General features: G+C 43.4%; 1 protein-coding gene across 1 annotated transcript in view; it reads left to right on the top strand.

Annotated features, from left to right (window-relative positions):
• adamtsl3 (ADAMTS-like 3) overlaps nt 1-22,825 on the top strand; it is a gene marked incomplete at both ends in the record, with an annotated part of 420,411 nt that overhangs the window by 364,118 nt on the left and 33,468 nt on the right. Inside the window, one exon of the mRNA XM_080729421.1 lies at nt 18,523-18,706. Coding sequence (XP_080585547.1) covers nt 18,523-18,706 — 184 coding nt within the window. The remainder of the gene's footprint in view (nt 1-18,522; nt 18,707-22,825) is intronic.

Here is a 22,825-nt window from a genome sequence, read left to right as displayed (position 1 = left end):
CAAAGAAAAAGAAACGAGGCGAAAAAGCGTTGAAAACATAAGGTTCGGGCCTTGGCTCGGGTCGGACGCTTTTTCATGATTAATGCTCGGACGTCGACTCGGGTCGGACAGAAAACTGTCGGACACAGGTTCGGGTCGGACAGAAAAAATGGGCCCGATCCCAGCTCTAATGGACACAGGTTTCTTGCACATATTTTCACAATTTTTCAAAAATAGCAGATCTACAAGCTCACAGCGCGGCACTCGGTGCCGCGCTGTGAGCTTGTTGCGACCGTAGGTCGCAGTTTAGTATCAAAACCTCCACCGGCCGTCCGTCGGTCGGTCGGTCACACGTCACACGTCACACCTTTGCCCTGCTCATATCTCCGCATCAGTATGACATCACACTGCTGACATCATCCGGCATTATCTACCGACAGATTAGTAACAATGTGTATTGTATGACATCACGCCACATCATCAGCTGTGGACTCTGTGATGTCATCGTATCTCCATATATGGCCATCTCCGTATATGGAGATATAAGTCGTCCATGCCCAAGTATGGGCTGGTGAGGTCAGACTTTGTGTGATGCGTAGGTTATCTCCATATATGGAGATTCAACATTCCAGGTGTAACTATGGCTGCCCGTATGACGTGAGAGGTGGAGGTTGTGATATTTGTGGAGATAAGCGACCGTTAGCTTATAGCTTATCATCACATCCAACCATCTTAAGATACTCAGCTAGTGGGGAATGCTCTCTTCCCTGGTGAGAATTGCCCCTTTATATAGGGCTTGTTTGTGTATTGTATGACATCACACCACATCATCAGCTGTGGACTCTGTGATGTCATCGTATCTCCATATATGGCCATCTCCGTATATGGAGATATAAGTCGTCCATGCCCAAGTATGGGCTGGTGAGGTCAGACTTTGTGTGATGCGTAGGTTATCTCCATATATGGAGATCCAACATTCCAGGTGTAACTATGGCTGCCCGTATGACGTGAGAGGTGGAGGTTGTGATATTTGTGGAGATAAGCGACCAACGGTCGCTTATCTCCTGATTTAGGGAGTCTTACTGGTATATCTGCTATTTTCACTGGTTAAAGCATTCAATAATTCTAGGCCTAAATGGGTTAATTCATGTTGACGTCACGCTCAAGTAAATTCCACTGAATGCAACCTTGACCTCTGTAGAGAGAGAGGGCCAGGGGGCATAGAGTCACCCTTGTGATATCATGATTCACTGTGTTGTTTGACCTTCACTCTTTTTTCTTTTTGTCACGCAGGTGAATGCATGGACACCACACAGTACTGTGCTGTGGTGAAGAAACTAAAGCTTTGCGATGTGGACATGTACAAGCAGAGGTGCTGCGAGTCCTGTTTAACAGACGCTGGCACCACCTAGTGGCGAGGATCGCAAACAACTGCAGTAGTTTTGTGAAGATGGACATTTGTAGCTGGAAGGACTTGCACAGAGAGACTGACTGTAATGGTCCACGTGTGTGTGTGTGTGTGTGTGTGTGTGTGTGTGTGTGTGTGTGTGTGTGTGTGTGTGTGTGTGTGTGTGTGTGTGTGTGTGTGTGTGTGTGTGTGTGTGTGTGTGTGTGTGTGTACATACACATTAACACACGCACACACACAGGCACCCCAATTCCACCGTGATCCATAAAGGCTCAACTGGACTTGAAAGTATACACAGGAAGGTAGCGATCGATCTCTGATTACTACTCTTTGGAACAAGTGTCCACCAAATGGACTGAAATGGAGTTTTGGACTTTGGTAATCTGGACTCTTAACCCCAGCTCCTTTTTTTCTCTACAGTGACATTCGATAAAGGGAGGCCAGAATGAGAATGTTGCAGACTTGCAGTTGCCTGGAGATGTATTGTTGTTGTTAACAGAAATGCTCTCTTCACCAGCACCATGGATGTATACACAACATGATCACAGGATAGCCTGTGATTGTTTTATTTATGATAATGAATGGTCGTATGTGTACATAGCTTAGTAAGAATTTAACAAAAATGAATTCTTCGTGACAATTCACATTATGTGAAGGCGTAGGCATGGTGGAACGGATTGGTGAATAAAAATCACCTGACTTTTTTGATGGTGGGAAAAAAAAAGAGATAGAACGCTTGCATAGAACGCTACTGTGCCAGAGAGAGCTGGTGGAGGAAATAACAAACAAACACATGGGCAATCAAAGCATGAACTCTCCTATCTTATACACAGTCATATTAACACCACTTCCAACAAAAGTACACATTTTGTTACAGAAGCTCAGTGTTTCAGCTGAGTAATTGTTCTAACACATGGGTCTTCAACAAGGGGTCCGGGTCCCTTAGGGGGTCCTCAGAGTTACTACAGGGGGTCCTCCAAATCTTTGAGTGATAGAACGTTTTTTTCTCCTTTATAATATATCCATATCCATATATCCATATTCCGTGAACTTCAGCCAAAGATAGCAGATCTACAAGCTGTGAGCTTGTAGATCAGCTATTTTCGGCAAAGAGGCTTGGTGTAGAGGGGAAAAAGAGCAGACTAAGTACAGAGTGAAAGGTCAAGTTTATTAAGTATTGACGGTTCAAGTGGTTAAATATCTGAAAACACAAATTGACATGAATCCAAAATACATTGATGATTGTGCTGTCAAACAATTAAACTATATGGAATCTCTGAACAGGTTGTGGGGGTCCCTGCTTCATCTCTCTCTCAACTAAGGGGTCCTTGGCCTGAAAACGTTGAAGACCCCTGTTCTAAAAATTGCTGATGAGTGGATGAGTGGCTTTGACATGAGAGCACAAGACGATGCCGCAATAACACATTGCTTTTTGAACAGTGAATCTACGCATCTAACTCAGATATATTATCATACCCAACGTGCTGCATTGTAAAATATGTCTTGTATATACTATGTTTCAAGTGCAATATTGTACATTCAGTGTATGTAGATTTTTTTTTGTGAGACTTTTATTTTCTTACTTCTTTGTTCATGATTTAGGTGCCTTTTTTTTAAACTCCTGTTTATGATCCTAAAAGACATGGAGCACTTGTTGATGTTGATATTGAGGTGGTATCTCCACTATACCACTCTTCTGGTTTTATTTGCATGTACCCAAGTGCAATCTCTGATGTTTTTATAGATACGTTACTTACAACATGCCACTCAATAACACGCATACTTACTCACGTATACAGTATCTGCATTTCTCCTTGGCTACTGAAAATGACCGTATATAGCATATCCAGGGTGTTGACATTCATACTATTTTGTGTGGGATCACAATGTGATTGAAGGAACGTGAAGTATTTTAACAAACATTAAAGTGCAGACAACAGTACAACGGAATAAAGACAGTTTGGTCACTTTGTGCATTTTGTTAACTCCTTTGTTCCTGACTTTCTGCTGTGTTATCATTCTTTGGAAAAATGTTATCGGCAGTGGAACTAACTACATTTTACTTTAGTGAACACATGACTTTCACTCGTTAATCGTACTTTTGAGTCCACTACATTTCTAGGAAGAAACTTTTGGGTCCAAAACTTACAAGAATAAATTATGAATTAACCACTTAAACCCCTAACAGTATAGTGTACGGTAAATAGTCGATCTACAAGCTTTTTCCTTTCTTTTTTTCCCCCCACTTTTTTACATTTCCCCACAGAAGTCTTGATCCAGCTTTGTGCTGGACTTGTACACCTCCGGGGGCCTCGTGAGGTATGGCTTCATTGGAAGAGAAAAAAGACAACTTGTTGCAGGTAGATCACGCCATCAAACGGAAAGACCTTCAACAATGTTACAGTTTTTCCTTTTCTCAATAAAATAACGGCTTTCTCAAAACTGCACACACAAAACTGAAAACCTCGCACACAAATTGCTAAACCTGACACTCCCTTCCCAAGATGACTCTTTGCCATCAAATCACTTAACACTTGGAACAAAATGGAACTTGTGTTTTCATTTGGTACACACAGTCATATATTTCAAATGACACATACCATTCAATGAATAAACACAACTAAGCACACTGTAGTGCAAAATTGAAAACACAATCGTAGAAATGGAACACCATATGAATGACAATGACTCTGGAGAATTAGATGTTTCTCCTTTTGTAAAATGACTCAGTGTAGGCCTACTTTTTTCATAGTCAAACAAAACAGCACACAAATATGTGTGTGTTAGTGTTTGGACAACAAGTTGATGTGTAATTGACATCAGACCTGATTGTTTAGATCTTTTGTAGGTTGATGCTTTGACATTTTACGTGAGAAGTGTGTGCAACAACTGAACATTGTGTGAGGTGATGTGTAATTGACATAAGTGTGTAAAGAAGGAAAGGCAGAGTAATACAGATAAGAGAGTGTGAATTAGTGCAGAATAGATTGGGTCAAGCGATTAGGTACATGAAGTGAAGGGTGTGCAAATTGTGCAGAAATGTCGATTTTTGTGTGTTAACAATCGTGAAAAACTGTAAGAGCCACAAAGGGACCCCGATGCAAACAAGCCTAACAGCTTTCTTGTGGTCTTTATCCTTTTAGATGACGTGTATCACTGAACTGTACTGTCCTGTACTTTCCTATGCAACATTCTAATAAAGTATTCAAACAATCAATCAAATCCTTAAAGATGTGGATCTTTAAGGAGCCAATTTCAACTGTGCAAAAACAGAATGGAGGAGAAACTAAAGCACTGATTTAGAGCACATAGCCTAACAGTGCAGTGCAACAGAGTCATACAAAATATCGTTAGAACATTTAAAAGCAATGAACCGTTAATTACATGACGGCATGACGAGTGACATGCATGCTTGTTTTAATTGATAACACTCCTGTATATGATTGTACACACGGAGCACAACACAACTACTACTGTATCACAGAGAGATGAGACAAAATAAACAACTATAAAGAGAAAGAGACGGTAGAAACACCAAAGCAACAGCTCTATGCGTCTCAACATATGTTCTACAATCTATGCTCTTATCACCAAGGCACAACAAGAACAGCCAACCAGCAGAATGGAAATTAACCAGCACCTTACCTAATCTGCTGCAGATGTGCAAAGTTTAACAAACTTTCAAAGGGTGTACGTTGTTTAAGTCAAAGGAGAATTGTTTTCATATCATAATATGAACTTTAGTTTAGTCAAAAGCTTGTAATCCAGTAAATCCACACTGGTCCACGCGTGAGTTCTGTTTACATTGATCTGCATACAGGCTGCGGCAAGTAGCCAATAACTAACAAGCAGAAGCACTTCACTTCCTTTCAAAATGGTGGATTTCAAAATAAGATAGGCTACTCCCGTTAGGCAACTGGTTTTATTTTTAAAACCAGTTACAGGAAGTAATGGACTTAATTAGAATGACATGACACGGACCAGTTTCAAGCATAGGGAAGCCTAAGGGCTGACCGCAGCCTCTTCCAAAGTCTGCGTGGTCCTAGTGCCGGCCCCATTTGAGGCTTTTTTCCTCTCCTTTTTGGAATTCAGCGTCGCGGCAGCCCAACTGGTGGTCCGCGGCCCACGGGGGACAAAACGTACGCGACCCCCCCGCCTCCTACGCCGGTGCTTGCGGGGTCCGCAGACACGTGGAGATCACCGAATACTACTCTGGAAGAAAACTACTCTCTCTCTCTCTCTCTCTCTCTATCTCTATCTCTATCTCTATCTCTCTCTCTCTCTCTCTATCTCTATCTCTATCTCTCTCTCTCTCTCTCTCTCTCTCTCTCTGGGTGGGTTCTGGCCGCGCTGGGAAACGCACCTTAACGCCCTCATAGCATAATTTATGCGCACCACACCCACACGCATTTCCAAACCTTGCACCGCTCCCCTTCATTTACATACGGTCGTCTGCTTTTTTTACGCGCTGGGAAACGCCGCTTAACAGCCTCATTAGCATAATTAATGCGAACCACACCCACACGCATTTCCAAACCATGCCCGCCCCAATTTGCATACGTCCACTAAGCTCCTCCCCTTCATTTACATACGGTCGTCTGCTTTTTTTACGCGCTGCAAAACCTGCCTTAACGCCCTCATTAGCATAATGTATGTGAGCATAATGTGTGCGCACCACGCCCACACGTATTTCCAAACCATGCCCCGCCCCCAATTTGCATATGTCGTCTAAGCTCCTCCCATTCATTTACATACTGCCGTCTGCATTTTTTACGCGCTGGGAAAGGCCACTTAACAGCCTCATTAGCATAATTTATGCGAACCACACCCACACGCATTTCCAAACCATGCCCGCCCCCAATTTGCATACGTCCACGAAGCTCCTCCCCTTCATTTACATACGTCGTCTGCTTTTTTTACGCGCTGCGAAACCTGCCTTAACGACCTCATTAGCATAATGTATGCGAGCATAATGTATGCGCACCACGCCCACACGTATTTCTAAAACATGCCCCGCCCCCAATTTGCATATGTCGTCTAAGCTCCTCCCCTTCATTTACATACGGTCGTCTGCATTTTTTACGCGCTGGGAAACGCCACTTAACAGCCTCATTAGCATAATTAATGCGAACCACACCCACACGCATTTCCAAACCATGCCCCGCCCCAATTTGCATACGTCCACTAAGCTCCTCCCCTTCATTTACATACGGTCGTCAGCTTTTTTTACGCGCTGCGAAACCTGCCTTAACGCCCTCATTAGCATAATGTATGCGAGCATAATGTATGCGCACCACGCCCACACGCATTTCCAAACCATGCCCCGCCCCCAATTTGCATATTTCGTCTAAGCTCCTCCCCTTCATTTACATACTGCCGTCTGCATTTTTTACGCGCTGGGAAATGCCACTTAACAGCCTCATTAGCATAATTAATGCGAACCACACCCACACGCATTTCCAAACCATGCCCCGCCCCCAATTTGCATACGTCCACTAAGCTCCTCCCCTTCATTTACATACGGCCGTCTGCTTTTTTTACGAGCTGGGAAACCTGCCTTAACGCCCTCATTAGCATAATGTATGCGAGCATAATGTATGCGCACCACGCCCACACGTATTTCTAAAACATGCCCCGCCCCCAATTTGCATATGTCGTCTAAGCTCCTCCCCTTCATTTACATACGGTCGTCTGCATTTTTTACGCGCTGGGAAACGCCACTTAACAGCCTCATTAGCATAATTAATGCGAACCACACCCACACGCATTTCCAAACCATGCCCCGCCCCAATTTGCATACGTCCACTAAGCTCCTCCCCTTCATTTACATACGGTCGTCTGCTTTTTTTACGCGCTGCGAAACCTGCCTTAACGCCCTCATTAGCATAATGTATGCGAGCATAATGTATGCGCACCACGCCCACACGCATTTCCAAACCATGCCCCGCCCCCAATTTGCATATTTCGTCTAAGCTCCTCCCCTTCATTTACATACTGCCGTCTGCATTTTTTACGCGCTGGGAAATGCCACTTAACAGCCTCATTAGCATAATTAATGCGAACCACACCCACACGCATTTCCAAACCATGCCCCGCCCCCAATTTGCATACGTCCACTAAGCTCCTCCCCTTCATTTACATACGGCCGTCTGCTTTTTTTACGCGCTGGGAAACCTGCCTTAACGCCCTCATTAGCATAATGTATGCGAGCATAATGTATGCGCACCACGCCCACACGCATTTCCAAACCATGCCCCGCCCCCAATTTGCATATTTCGTCTAAGCTCCTCCCCTTCATTTACATACTGCCGTCTGCATTTTTTACGCGCTGGGAAATGCCACTTAACAGCCTCATTAGCATAATTAATGCGAACCACACCCACACGCATTTCCAAACCATGCCCCGCCCCCAATTTGCATACGTCCACTAAGCTCCTCCCCTTCATTTACATACGGCCGTCTGCTTTTTTTACGCGCTGGGAAACCTGCCTTAACGCCCTCATTAGCATAATGTATGCGAGCATAATGTATGCGCACCACGCCCACACGTATTTCTAAAACATGCCCCGCCCCCAATTTGCATATGTCGTCTAAGCTCCTCCCCTTCATCTACATACGGTCGTCTGCATTTTTTACGCGCTGGGAAATGCCACTTAACAGCCTCATTAGCATAATTAATGCGAACCACACCCACACGCATTTCCAAACCATGCCCCGCCCCCAATTTGCATACGTCCACTAAGCTCCTCCCCTTCATTTACATACGGCCGTCTGCCTTTTTTACGCGCTGGGAAACCTGCCTTAACGCCCTCATTAGCATAATGTATGCGAGCATAATGTATGCGCACCACGCCCACACGTATTTCTAAAACATGCCCCGTCCCCAATTTGCATATGTCGTCTAAGCTCCTCCCCTTCATTTACATACGGTCGTCTGCATTTTTTACGCGCTGGGAAACGCCACTTAACAGCCTCATTAGCATAATTAATGCGAACCACACCCACACGCATTTCCAAACCATGCCCCGCCCCAATTTGCATACGTCCACTAAGCTCCTCCCCTTCATTTACATACGGTCGTCTGCTTTTTTTACGCGCTGCGAAACCTGCCTTAACGCCCTCATTAGCATAATGTATGCGAGCATAATGTATGCGCACCACGCCCACACGCATTTCCAAACCATGCCCCGCCCCCAATTTGCATATTTCGTCTAAGCTCCTCCCCTTCATTTACATACTGCCGTCTGCATTTTTTACGCGCTGGGAAATGCCACTTAACAGCCTCATTAGCATAATTAATGCGAACCACACCCACACGCATTTCCAAACCATGCCCCGCCCCCAATTTGCATACGTCCACTAAGCTCCTCCCCTTCATTTACATACGGTCGTCTGCTTTTTTTACGCGCTGGGAAACCTGCCTTAACGCCCTCATTAGCATAATGTATGCGAGCATAATGTATGCGCACCACGCCCACACGTATTTCTAAAACATGCCCCGCCCCCAATTTGCATATGTCGTCTAAGCTCCTCCCCTTCATTTACATACGGTCGTCTGCATTTTTTACGCGCTGGGAAACGCCACTTAACAGCCTCATTAGCATAATTAATGCGAACCACACCCACACGCATTTCCAAACAATGCCCCGCCCCAATTTGCATACGTCCACTAAGCTCCTCCCCTTCATTTACATACGGTCGTCTGCTTTTTTTACGCGCTGCGAAACCTGCCTTAACGCCCTCATTAGCATAATGTATGCGAGCATAATGTATGCGCACCACGCCCACACGCATTTCCAAACCATGCCCCGCCCCCAATTTGCAAATTTCGTCTAAGCTCCTCCCCTTCATTTACATACTGCCGTCTGCATTTTTTACGCGCTGGGAAATGCCACTTAACAGCCTCATTAGCATAATTAATGCGAACCACACCCACACGCATTTCCAAACCATGCCCCGCCCCCAATTTGCATACGTCCACGAAGCTCCTCCCCTTCATTTACATACGGTCGTCTGCTTTTTTTACGTGCTGCGAAACCTGCCTTAACGACCTCATTAGCATAATGTATGCGAGCATAATGTATGCGCACCACGCCCACACGTATTTCTAAAACATGCCCCGCCCCCAATTTGCATATGCCGTCTAAGCTCCTCCCCTTCATTTACATACGGTCGTCTGCATTTTTTACGCGCTGGGAAACGCCGCTTAACAGCCTCATTAGCATAATTAATGCGAACCACACCCACACGCATTTCCAAACCATGCCCCGCCCCAATTTGCATACGTCCACTAAGCTCCTCCCCTTCATTTACATACGGCCGTCTGCTTTTTTTACGAGCTGGGAAACCTGCCTTAACGCCCTCATTAGCATAATGTATGTGAGCATAATGTATGCGCACCACGCCCACACGTATTTCCAAACCATGCCCCGCCCCCAATTTGCATATGTCGTCTAAGCTCCTCCCATTCATTTACATACTGCCGTCTGCATTTTTTACGCGCTGGGAAAGGCCACTTAACAGCCTCATTAGCATAATTTATGCGAACCACACCCACACGCATTTCCAAACCATGCCCCGCCCCCAATTTGCATACGTCCACGAAGCTCCTTCCCTTCATTTACATACGGTCGTCTGCTTTTTTTACGCGCTGCGAAACCTGCCTTAACGACCTCATTAGCATAATGTATGCAAGCATAATGTATGCGCACCACGCCCACACATATTTCTAAAACATGCCCCGCCCCCAATTTGCATATGTCGTCTAAGCTCCTCCCCTTCATTTACATACGGTCGTCTGCATTTTTTACGCGCTGGGAAACGCCGCTTAACAGCCTCATTAGCATAATTAATGCGAACCACACCCACACACATTTCCAAACCATGCCCCGCTCCTCCCCTTCATTTACATACGGTCGTCTGCTTTTTTTACGCGCTGCAAAACCTGCCTTAACGCCCTCATTAGCATAATGTATGCGAGCATAATGTATGCGCACCACGCCCACACGTATTTCCAAAAATGCCCCGCCCCCAATTTGCATACGTCCACTAAGCTCCTCCTCATTAAGTTAGATTTCTCCCACTCATTAAGTTAGACTCCTCCCTCTTGTTGAAACCACGCCACTCATTAAGTTAGACTCCTCCCACTCATTAAGTTTGACTCCACCCCTTGTATTTGCGTGTAATTACACGTCAGCGCGGTGACGAGAACGCTTGTCATGCGGTCTCATTTACATAATTGAGGCGTGCAGACCACGCTCCCAACTTCATTGACATAATTAATGCAGACCACGCCCCCAATTTGAATAATTAGGCTAATTAGCCCCGCCCCCCTGCATTCGCGTGTAATTAGCAAGAAATGCAAGTTGTGCAGTCTCATTTACATAATTGATGCAGACCACGCCCCAACCTCATTTACATAATTGATGCAGACCACGCCCCCAATTTGAATAATTAGGCTAATTAGCCCGCCCCCCTGCATTCGCGTGTAATTAGCAACAAATGCAAGTTGTGCAGTCTCATTTACATAATTGATGCAGACCACGCCCCAACCTCATTTACATAATTGATGCAGAGCACCACGCCCCCAATTTGAATAATTAGGCTAATTAGCCCCGCCCCCCTGCATTCGCGTGTAATTAGCAACAAATGCAAGTTGTGCAGTCTCATTTACATAATTGATGCAGACCACGCCCCAACCTCATTTACATAATTGATGCAGACCACGCCCCCAATTTGAATAATTAGGCTAATTAGCCCCGCCCCCCCTGCATTCGCGTGTAATTAGCAACAAGAAGCGCGCGTCAAATGCATGTTGTGCAGTCTCATTTACATAATTGATGCAGACCACGCCCCTCATTAGCATAATTAATGCAGCCTCATATACATGATAATCAGGCTCGCCGCCCCGCACGCGATGACACCCTCGGGGACAGCTATTTATTTATTTATTTATTTATTTATTTATTTATTTATGTATTTAGGAAGGAAGGAAGAAAGAAAGAAGAAGAAAGAAAGAAAGAAAGAAAGAAAGAAAGAAAGAAAAGAAGGAAAGAAAGGTTGCACGCTATTTAATTATTTATTTATTTATTTATTTATTGAAGGAAGGAAGGAAGGAAAGAAAGGTTGCACGCTATTTAATTATTTATTTATTGAAGGAAGGAAGGAAGGAAGGAAGGAAGGAAGGAAGATGTACGCTATTTGCTTATATATATTTATTTATTTATTTAGCCGATAGGCAGACGCCTGGGGGGGGGGGGGGGGGGGGGGGGCGGAGACCCGATTCCGGATAAGCGGTTGAAGATGGATGGATGGATGGATGGATGGATGGATGGATGGATGGAAGGAAACATAGTCGGGAGGGAAATAAATAAATAAATGAATGAATGAATGAATAAATAAATAAATAAATAAATAAATAAATAAATAAATAAATAAATAAATAAATAAATAAATAAATAGTCAGTCTCGACAGGGGCCTCATATAATAATAATAATTAATGAAATAAATAAAGCTCCTTTTAGTTGACCTTGTACCAGTGAGCCCAGCCAGTGCAGGGGGCGGGGCCATAATTAATTAATTAATTATTTAAAGAATCAGTAGCCTACGCAGTCGGGGGAAAGTTAGTTGCCGGGGCCAATGTGTCCTTTCGGCCTGGTGCAGACAGGGAAATAATTAATTAATTAATTAAATAAATACAGCCAAGGAGTGTGTGTGTGTGTGTGTGTGTGTGTGTGTGTGTGTGTGTGTGTGTGTGTGTGGTGTGTGTGTGTGTGCAACGTTTGGCATGGATAAATAAATAATTAAACCAGTAAGACTCCCTAATATATACTGCGTGGCGATTTGCGTGATTTTAGGGCAAAATCTGTAGGAGTAGTGTCCAGAATGGGTTTCGCCTCATGGTGGCGCTAAAAGAGGAGGAGAGAATCGATGGGTGGAGGGCAAGGACTGTCTGTGCAAAATTTGGCACGGATCGGGCCAGCGGTTGCAGAGATAGGTTGCAGAGATATGAGCAGTGCAAAAGTGTGACGGACATACAGACAGCTGGTCGAGGTTTCGATAGTAACTGCGACCTGACGGTCGCAATCATTCATTTGTCAGCCTCGACAGTGGCGGCGCCCAAAACAGCTGATCCACAAGCTCACATATGCAGCCTTGTAGATCGGCTGTTTTTATTGTTTTATTTTTTAAATTGTTTCCCCTGCATAGTGCTTTGTTCTATCCGTCATTCAATGTTATATGAGATACTTCAATGGTTTCCTGTGGAAATAAGCTTAGTCTTTTCTAGGATCTCCTTTTAGTTGACCTTGTACCAGTGAACTGTACTGTCAATGACACTGTATACCTATGACAGTCCTATATCAATAATTAGTTCATTCATGAATGACTTCCCTGTGGAAATAAGCCAACAACATTACTGGGATCTCCTTTTAGTTGGGCTTGTACCAAATCATGTTTATTACGTATCTATCTATCTCTCTATCTTCCTATCAATTAGTCACATGCATTCACATTGCACTGAATGCACGCACGCACAGGTCAGCTCAGCTTAGCAGCTGGCTTTTTTTCTTTTTTTTTTTTTCTCTCAGAGCTCCAGACTCAGACACCGAGGTCTCGGAGGGCACCCAAGCCGGACTGCGTGCACTGGCTGCGGCCGCGAAGCGGCCGCGGCCCCCCTCAACCCCCTGGAGCCAGGTAGAGTCTGGTGAAATAAAACCAATCAGTAGGTCCCCACCAACAGATGTCGCTCTACCCAAGGAATTCTCCCCCAGTCACTCACCTGACACACCAGGAAGTGCAGTGCACCAGTCTGCGTTGGAGAAGCAACATGCATGTTGCACTGCTGCTGCAGGTAGGAATCAGTAACAGGGTTAAACTGCCCCACGTTGTCACAGTAATCATTGCTATAGAGTGCTTGTTCAGTAACAGTGTTAAACGGCTCTCTATTGTGACAGGAATCAATCGTTCCCATAGCGTGTTTGTTCAGTAACAGTGTTACAGTGTGATATGAAAGAATCCACATGAGGGCAGTGTTTCCATTCTCAACTCACTGAGATGAAAAGAGGGCTGAACCCAATGCGACACAACAAGTCCTATTATTTAGAAGTCACATCAATGTCAGCATTTTGTTTTTTCCTCCCTTTTTTACATTAGGGGAATGCTGCTTGTGCTGTATATTCATTTAGTTTCATTTAGCAAGTTTCAATCAAATAGCTCTCTCTATATTGTGACAGTAATCATTGCTATAGAGTGTTCAGTAACAGTGTTAAATAGCTCTATATTGTGACAGTAATCATTGCTATAGTGTTTGTTTGGCTCCTGTGTTGAACGATTAAAAATCCGGGGTTTTAAGCAGGGACCCCTTAGCAGAGAGAGATGAAGCAGGGACCCCCACAACCTGTTCATAGAATTCCATATAGTTTCATTGTCATCAGTGTCTTTTGGATTCATGTCAATTTGTGTTTTCACATATTTAACCACTTGAGCCGTCAATACTTGATAAACTTGACTTTTCACTAGTCTGTACTTAGTCTGCTCTTTTCCCCCCTCTACACCAAACCTCTGTGCTGAAAATAGCCCATCTACAAGCTTGTAGATGCATGGCAGGGTGGCTGTAGGATAAAGGACAATATGTCTGTCTGTCTGTCTGTCTGTCTGTCTGTCTGCTGCATTGATTGACTCACTTGAGATGATACACCCGGCTATGCCGTGTGTGTGTGTGTGTGTGTGTGTGTGTGTGTGTGTGTGTGTGTGTGTGTGTGTGTGTGTGTGTGTGTGTGTCTGTGTGTGTGTGTGTGTGTGTGTGTGTGTGTGTGTGTGTGTGTGCGCGCGCGCGCTTTTTTCTCATATACACGTGCATGCATTGCACACGTACAGTATGTACACAGGTGTCCTTTGACACAATGACTGTAGTCCTGATAGTTTTTCAAGTGTATCAATCAATCAATCAATCAATCAATCAATCAATCAATCAACTTCATTTGTAGACTTAGCAGCGAATTTTGATTTAGTTTTAGTCATAGTCTTGAATAAAATGTCATTTAGTTTCAGTCATAATTTAGTCACCTGAAAAGTTTTAGTTTTAGTCAATTTTTTGTATATCATAAGATTTTATGGCGACTAAATCTACAGTTGATTTAGTCAACTAAAATGTATTTTGGCAGGCCTTGATGGCATCGTAATGACTGAATTTAGCATGCAACCCCTGAGAGCAACCAAACATAAAATGACTCTCTTCTCCACCAATCCCTCTCTAACGTTTTAGTCTTGTTTTTATTTTGTTGACGAAATTGTCAATATATTTAGTCAATATATTAGTCATCACTGCTTAGTTTTTATTTCGTTTTTATTTAGTTTTTGTCAGTGAAAAAAAGTCGACAAATATTTTTCGTCATAGTTTTAGTCGACAAAATCAACACTGCAGACAACATAAAAAAAATAAACAAAAACACTAACCAGATATACCAAGAGTCACTCAGAGTGAATTGTCCGTCCATGTGTCCTTGTGTGTGTGTTCCTTCGTCTCTTTGTGGACAACTTAGCTCTGGCACCGTTTGACTTATCGGCATATGCGCGCACACTCCCTGGAGGCCAGAGCAGAACCTCTGCCCCAAATGTTTCACATCGGCCAGTTATACTGCCCTACCAAGGCAGAGTGCAGTAACTACGTTTACAGACACACCGACTTATTTGTGTCGCCCAAAGGTCAAATTAGCCTTCATGATATTGGGGGGATGAACAATTAGCAGATGTACAATCAGTGTAATATCACTGTTATGCCTTTATCTCATTTGCCTGATCAGTTATAACACTTTTAAACCCATTTTTGTATGAAATTCTTGTACGTAGTTACTGCACTCTGCCTTTGTAGGGCAGTATAGTGCCACCAGGAGGCAGAACTTTTCTAAACACATTACTCCTACTGATTTTGTCCAAACATCATGCTTTTCGCTACACATTATCTCTTTAGTCCTGTGATCAAGACGGATCACATTTTTCATATTCTATCCCGATTGGCTAAGATTTGCTTTCAAAGTTTGCAGGAGTGGCCCGTTTTGAACAAAATGCCTTAGATCATGAATGCAGCGTCTGATTGCCATGGAACTTTGCATGCACATCCCCACTAGGCCAAGGAAAAAATGCCACCCTACATTTTTCAAATTGGCCTCATTGTGTCGCTATAACAGGCAGATTCACATTTTGGTCTATAATTCTTGAACCTTAGGTCAGACAATCAAAAAAATTTTCTCTTGGATTCCTTGGCTCATTACGGATGCCCATTTCCACCTGACAAGATTTCCGCTATTTGGAACAAATTGCCTCAAATCATGACCGCAGAGTCCGATTGCCGTGAAAGGCCTAGGAAGAAATGGCACCCTTTCACATTGGCATATTATAGCGCCACCAGGAGGCCACACCAACCTACCTGACCTGGCGGAGACCACTCCGTTTCGATATACATTATCTCTGTAGTCACGTGATCTTCATGTTTTGGCCTATAGCCTGCCCTAACTCCTACTGTACAATCAACATCTTTTTTTATCTGGATTCCTTGGATGAAACTTATAGGCCCTGTTCATGCCGAATTTTTCGTTTTCTTCAAATCACATGTTTTTTCTACTACTCCTACATATTTAGTCCAAAATTCACACAAGTCGGTACACACTGCAATCGGATTTAGATTGTTGTTACAAAACATACAGGCCCCTCCCAACTGGGTGATGATTGGACGGTAGGCACACCTGGTTACCATCACTGGACCAATCACTGGACCCCAATTAGACATGTGTACCTTCAGGTCCCCCCACACAATTGCATGTCATTACACCAGTGGTTCCCAAACCTTTTAGCCGGTGACCCAAAAGAGACAACGGGTTGCTTCACGCCGCATTGTGAGCTTGTAGATCGTTTATTTTCACTACTTTCTTAAATGTTTGTTTTCTAATTCATGTAATTTATTAGATTTTTCTTTTCCTTATTCATGAAATTAATCATAAAAATCAAGTAGAAAACAAAAAATGAAGGGACCCATTATACAAATGTGTCCGCGACCCACAAATGGGAACCAGTGCATTACACTGTAGATCAGGGTTCCCCAATTAGTTTTCCCCAAGGGCCAAATCATGTCTAGGGTACCAAGCCGAGGGCCACAACATTGCAGGGAACGACGGTGGCGTTCCCTCTACTCCAGTGACAGTTCAGATATCGTCGTTGTCGGTTGAAAATCTTGTATGTCCAAAAACGTTCGTTTTGCATTCATCATTTAAAAATGATTTAAACTAGCGAAAACAGCCGATCTACAAGCACACAACGCCTCGCGGTGCGAGGCGTTGTGTGCTTGTAGATCTGCTGTTTTCACTACTTTTGTGCGACGGCCTTGTTTGATGAAGCAGAGCTTTACTTTGCGAAAGAACGTATATACACATTTTGAGATACGGGTTTTCCAGCCGACAATGACGATATACTAGCTGCTCTTATACCACCATTATTACTGGGGTTGCTGGGGGCCAGACAGTAGCCCCCCACGGGCCGCAAATGGCCTGCGGGCCGCCTATTGGGGAACCCTGCTGTAGGGTTTGGGCATCAGACAGGTAACCTGGACGCGGTGTTGGGGGATTTTGAATGACAGAGGAACAGTTGTTAATGTCAGCAGTGATTATAGACTGGACAAATAAAGTGTCCATTATAGTCAGTGCTTCATAAGTGTCTCACTGAGAATATGTTAGGTAGAGAAGAGAGACAGAGAGAGACAGACATGGAAGACAGATGCTCACTCATATAAAGTTAAGAGGAAGCTAGCAAGCTCAGTCAATAGGCTGAGCTTTCTCAGTCAATAGGAACCCAGTGAACTTTCTAGACTACTACTACTAAAAGACAAGTGTTGTTAGTATGTGTTTATGGTGTCATTGTGGTGTTCGCTCCATCTGCTAAATGATGAAACAGATGCTCTCCATATTTTCTGTAGCAATGTGTTAATTACTCCCGCTGAGCGATATCAAACATGCTTATTAGGTGTTCTTCTTCTTCTTATATGGCAGTTCTGTCAGCACTATTGATTCCACCAGGGGCTGTTTAGTACATCCATATGTACTGTACGGTGCTCAGAATGCTAAATACCTGCCCTCTCACATGAAGACGTTCTCATTCTCCATCTGGAATGTACCGTAATGCGCTTTAATCTGTGTGTGCGTTTGCATTTCCTATGATGGTAAACACTGACTCATTTGCATTTGGTTTGTTGAACCCATTATAAGACCAGGAAAGCATCTTTGTCACTTTAGATTTGAACCAAAAAACATTATTTTATTTCATTATTTTAAAATAGCTATACAAGCTCATAGCGGGTCACTTGGTGCCGCGCTAAAAGCTTGTAGATCTGATATTTTTGAAAAATGTTGAACATTTGTGCAAATCTTTGAATATATATTCTTTTATTTAAAGGTATATTCAGTGATTGTATTTCATTCAAATAAAAATATAATTGGTACATTTTCCATTCATTCTCCTCACTAGAATGTGTGCTGACCATATAAGGACTTCCACCATGGCCCGTGTTACGAGCATAGCTAGATTTGGTTTTCAGAGGTGGCCATGCAGTCCTCGACCAATCAGGGTAGAGTATGGCCGTAGTTATGTTATGATGTTTAGTTATGATGGTCAAAATAAATGTTTTGAGAACCACAGTCGCTCTTAATTAAGAACGTCTGCTAAATGCCTAGATTGTAAACTACTGAACTCATAAAATGCCACAGTCTCGTAGTAAATCAGTATCATACAAATCCTGAAACTGGAGACGTAGGCCTACCAATATTCAGTGATTGGGTCTAATGATCAAAACGAGAACATATAATGGTGTAAAAAATCTATAAAAAACTAATCATTTCCACGCTGTAAGGCCAGTAAGGAACAAGATGACCACTTTCATTATCACTGAATACACCTTTAAAGGAAAGATTTTAAACTCAAATCTTTGCTTCTGGGGGTCCCTGGAACTAAATATTAAGATATGGGGGTCGGCAACTGTTAGGATTTAGAAGACATGTGTACAGTAGAATCGGGTCCACGGGTCTTACTTGGAAAAAAGAAGAAAGAAAGCTTCTCATACTTCCTTCACAACATGTGTTAGTTTTCACAGAGTTGGCGTGGCGCTTGGGAGACTGGACCGCGTGCAGCACTTCCTGCGGGGACAAAGGGACACACTTTCGGAGGCTACGGTGTGTCAACCCTGAAGACCACGACGTCCTCCCCAGCATGTGTCACCATCTACCCAGGCCTGTCTCTGCCCCGGTGGCCTGCAACGTGCACGACTGTCCCCCCAGGTATTCTTCTGTCACTTTACTGAAACCACCCAATGACCACCGAGACCGACACCAACCGAGACCATACTATTGCAGTATCACACCCTTTCTGCTAGGGGTGGGCAATATAATCGATATGGCAATACATCGCAATAGTATATTTGCCAATGCTGTATCGATACTTCGGGCCGTAGTATCACGATACTTTGAGGAAAATAAAATATGTTCCCATGCATAAGGACCAATGGTAGAAGTCTGGTCCTGACACTCCGCTGCCTCTAGATGTCGCTGTACTAGTAGCTACTTCCCCTTCCCACGGTTCAGTGAGTGAGGTCTCTCAAGAAAAGGGGAAAACAACAACATTAGAGCAGTGCCTTCAGCTTTTAAAGCTGATATATTGCAATAGTATCGCAATGGTATCGTATCGCAAAGATTGGCAATATATCGTGATACTATTGCATCGTGACCCAAGTATCGTGATACGTATTGCATCGCGAGATTCTTGCCAATATCCACCCCTTGGCCTGGCTAACCCTAAACCCACACAAATTCCTCGCCATTAGCATGGATACTAGTATAGTACAATCCTTAGTGTTAATTAACTCAGAAGAGAGCGGAAAATCTGGAAATGGACCCAAAAAGTGCATAAATGGAGCCAAATGGACGGGTTAATTTAACTCGGAACAGTGACAAATGGAATCAAATGCGTGCCCAAACCGTGCCCATTTAGTTCCATTTGTACATTGTTCTGAGTTAAATTAAACACTGTGATTTTACTGCGTGGGTGTGGGACAGCAGAATGTGGGCACTGTTTGGAGAGCAGACGAGAAGTTGACGTAGTGTATTTGTATTGTAGAAGTAGTGTATTTGTGTTGTAGAAGTAGTGTGTGTCGAACGTGAGATGGTACAGTTGTTGTTTTTTTCTTCATGATACACAGAGCCTGGTTCTGCTCGAGGTTTCTTCCAGTTGAAGGGGATTTTTCTTCCCCTTACCGCTGTCGCTAACTGCATGCTCAGCGGAAGAAAAGTTGGGTCTCTGGCTGCTCTACACGTAAAGTGTCTTGAGACTACTTGTGACTTGGCACTGGAATAAAATGTATTTAACCCATTTAGGGCCTAGAATTATTGAATGCTTTAACCAGTGAAAAATAGCAGATATACAAGCTCACAGCGCTGCACCGAGTGCCGCGCTGCGAGCTTGTAGATCTGCTATTTTTGAAAAAAGTCGTGAAAATGTGTGCAAATCTTTGAATGTATTTATTTTCAAAGCGAACGTTTGTAACTCAGATTTTGCTTCTGGGGTGGTCCCTGAAACTAGATATTTTGAGATGGGGGTCCGTGGCCAAATAAATATCAGTTTGGGGGTCCTTCACATGAAAAGGTTTGAGAACCACTGACATAGTAGTCTCTCAAGAACAGACTAACTGAGCTCCAGTTAAGTGAAAAGGACCTTTTCTGCTAAGCCAGATTGCTGATATAGAAACATAGGTTTTTCAAAAAAATCTTAGAAGGATTCAAAAGACACTTATAGAATCGGGTCAAAATTCAAATTTTTAATTTTTTTTCAATAGTTAAAGCATAAAATAATGATACACTATAATGTGTACCCGTTCTAAATGGGTTTAATTGAGTGCTGTTATTCATGGCAGCATTTTATTGTATTGTTCAGCTCCACAGCGGTACTCCCGCTGATTAAGTTCAGCGGATGTGCGGAGGCGAAGCCAGCGAGAGCTTTCAAAGAAATGATGGGGGAAAGCCAAGTTCTACTTCTGGTAGACAGATTTATTTCAGTGTATCACATGCGCTTCTTCGACCAGCCCAATGGCGATGCATAGTATGTACAGAAACACTTACAAAATGAAAGCTCATTTTGGAGTTACAGTAGGCTACGTACAGTATCAACTCCAAATCCAAACTTTTCTTTTTTTAATAAAATCATCTTTCAAAAAAAATTGCTTTCTGCTTCAGCTTGCCTGTGCCAAAAAAACATTGGTTTATTACTACCATGTGGTCAGACACACACGCACACGCACGCACGCACGCACGCACGCACGCACGCACGCACGCACGCACGCACGCACGCACGCACGCACGCACGCACGCACGCACGCACGCACGCACGCACGCACGCACGCACGCACACACACACACACACACACACACACACACACACACACACACACACACACACACACACACACACACACACACACACACACACACACACACACACACACACACACACACACTCTCTCTCTCTCTCTCTCTCACACACACACACACACACTGTACACGCACAAACAAACATACAATACGTGTGCTCACAACCTCACAGAGTGACTTCACTGTGACGCGCTTTGAGCTTGTATGCTTTTTTTAATAGCCAACGTATAAAATCTAAAATGTCACAGTGATGCTTTCCTGTTTTCAATGGGTTAAGCCTGATTTATACTTTGTGGTATGGTGGTGTTGCACAGAGAACATAGCAGATCTACAAGTTACAAGCTGCGTTGTGAGCTCATATAGACAGAATATTTTCAGTGTACGACAGAGCATGAACTATGCGTTAGGTTCTGTCTCAGAGCGCTGGCAGAAGATACAGCTCTTTTCTGTGGTTGACCTACTGCAAGTCAAAGAAAAGTCAAGAAACACGCACGCACGCACGCACGCACGCACGCACGCACGCACACACACACACACACACACACAGAGATATGGTCTAATAAACAGGTGTATTCCACTGTTCCAAGTCCACCAACTACTTCAGCAGATGGACGAAGGATAGAGGCATAGTGTATGTAGTCCATGTAACTCTCAGTCGATATATTCATGAATGAGCGAGGCTTGTCTTACTAAAGCAGATGCATTTCACTGACCCCTGTGAAAGGATCTGACGGAGGATCAGTCATTCAGCTTCACAAGGCTCTTCCAAGGGAAGTCCTCCTGTCTACTGCCTGGATCCTATTGGGCTTAACCTTCAGTTCACTTATTGTTATTTTCTTTTTTAGTCATTATTGAATGCTTTAACCGGTGAAAAATAGCAGATATACAAGCCCACAGCGCGGCACCGAGTGCCGCGCTGCGAGCTTGTAGATCTGTTATTTTTGAAAAAAGTCGTGAAAATGTGTGCAAATCTTTGAATATATGTATTTTCAAAGTGAACGTTTGTAACTCAGATTTTGCTTCTGGGTGGTCCCTGGAACTAAATATTTTGAGATGCATGGGGTCCGTGGCCAAATAAATATCAGTTTGGGGGTCCTTCACATGAAAAGGTTTGAGAACCACTGAGATAGTATTCTCTCAAGAACAGACTAACTGAGCTCCAGTTAAGTGAAAAGGACCTTTTCTTTGACGATGGCTAAGCCAGATTGCTGACATAGAAACATAGGTTTTTCAAAAAAATCTTAGAAGGATTCAAGATTATTATTTTCTTTTTAGATTTTTTTTGGCGGTGGGCTTTTTCTTTCTTTATTGATAGTTCAAGTGAAGGCTGACAGAGAGAGACCGGGAGAGACACGCAGCAAAGGTCGTCGGGATTCAGGAGGAAGTGAGCGGAGGAGAGACTGACTCGGAAGCACTGTTTTTGGAGCACTTAGGAACCAGATTTCGACAATTCTGATTTTTGATTGTTTTGAATTAAATCTAATTCATCTAATAGCTCAGGAAACTCGGGGTGGCGCCTATGAGCTATGATAACTAAAACTAAGACTAAATATATTGACAATTTCGTCAACAAATAAAAAACTGTACTAAAATGTTAGGGAGGGACTAGAGAAGAGATCCAGTTGAACTAAAAGACAAGTCATTTGCCATGCTTGGTTGGTGACTGTGCGGCTGTCGCGCTACGACAATAGTCGACTACTGACAATCCTATGATATTTAGTCAACTAAAACTAGACTAAAAGTACAACATTTCAGATGACTAAAATATGACAAAAACGAAATAAGATTTTTGTCAGATAGATAGATAGATAGATAGATTCAAACATTAGGAACTACTTATCAACGCAGTGCCAAAAAATATACACATATATACAGTATACATCAGTGTCTGCACCAAGACAATGATAATAATGCTTAGCTTAAATAAAAGAAAAGTGCAGAGCCAAAAAAAGTGTCCAAAAGTCAGTGCAAAGAAGA

Source organism: Nannobrachium achirus (assembly GCF_963921795.1).
Source record: "Nannobrachium achirus genome assembly, chromosome: 7".
Taxonomy (NCBI): Eukaryota; Metazoa; Chordata; class Actinopteri; order Myctophiformes; family Myctophidae; genus Nannobrachium; species Nannobrachium achirus.
Note: the sequence above shows the minus strand (reverse complement) of the source record. Positions and strands in the feature narration are given on the sequence as shown.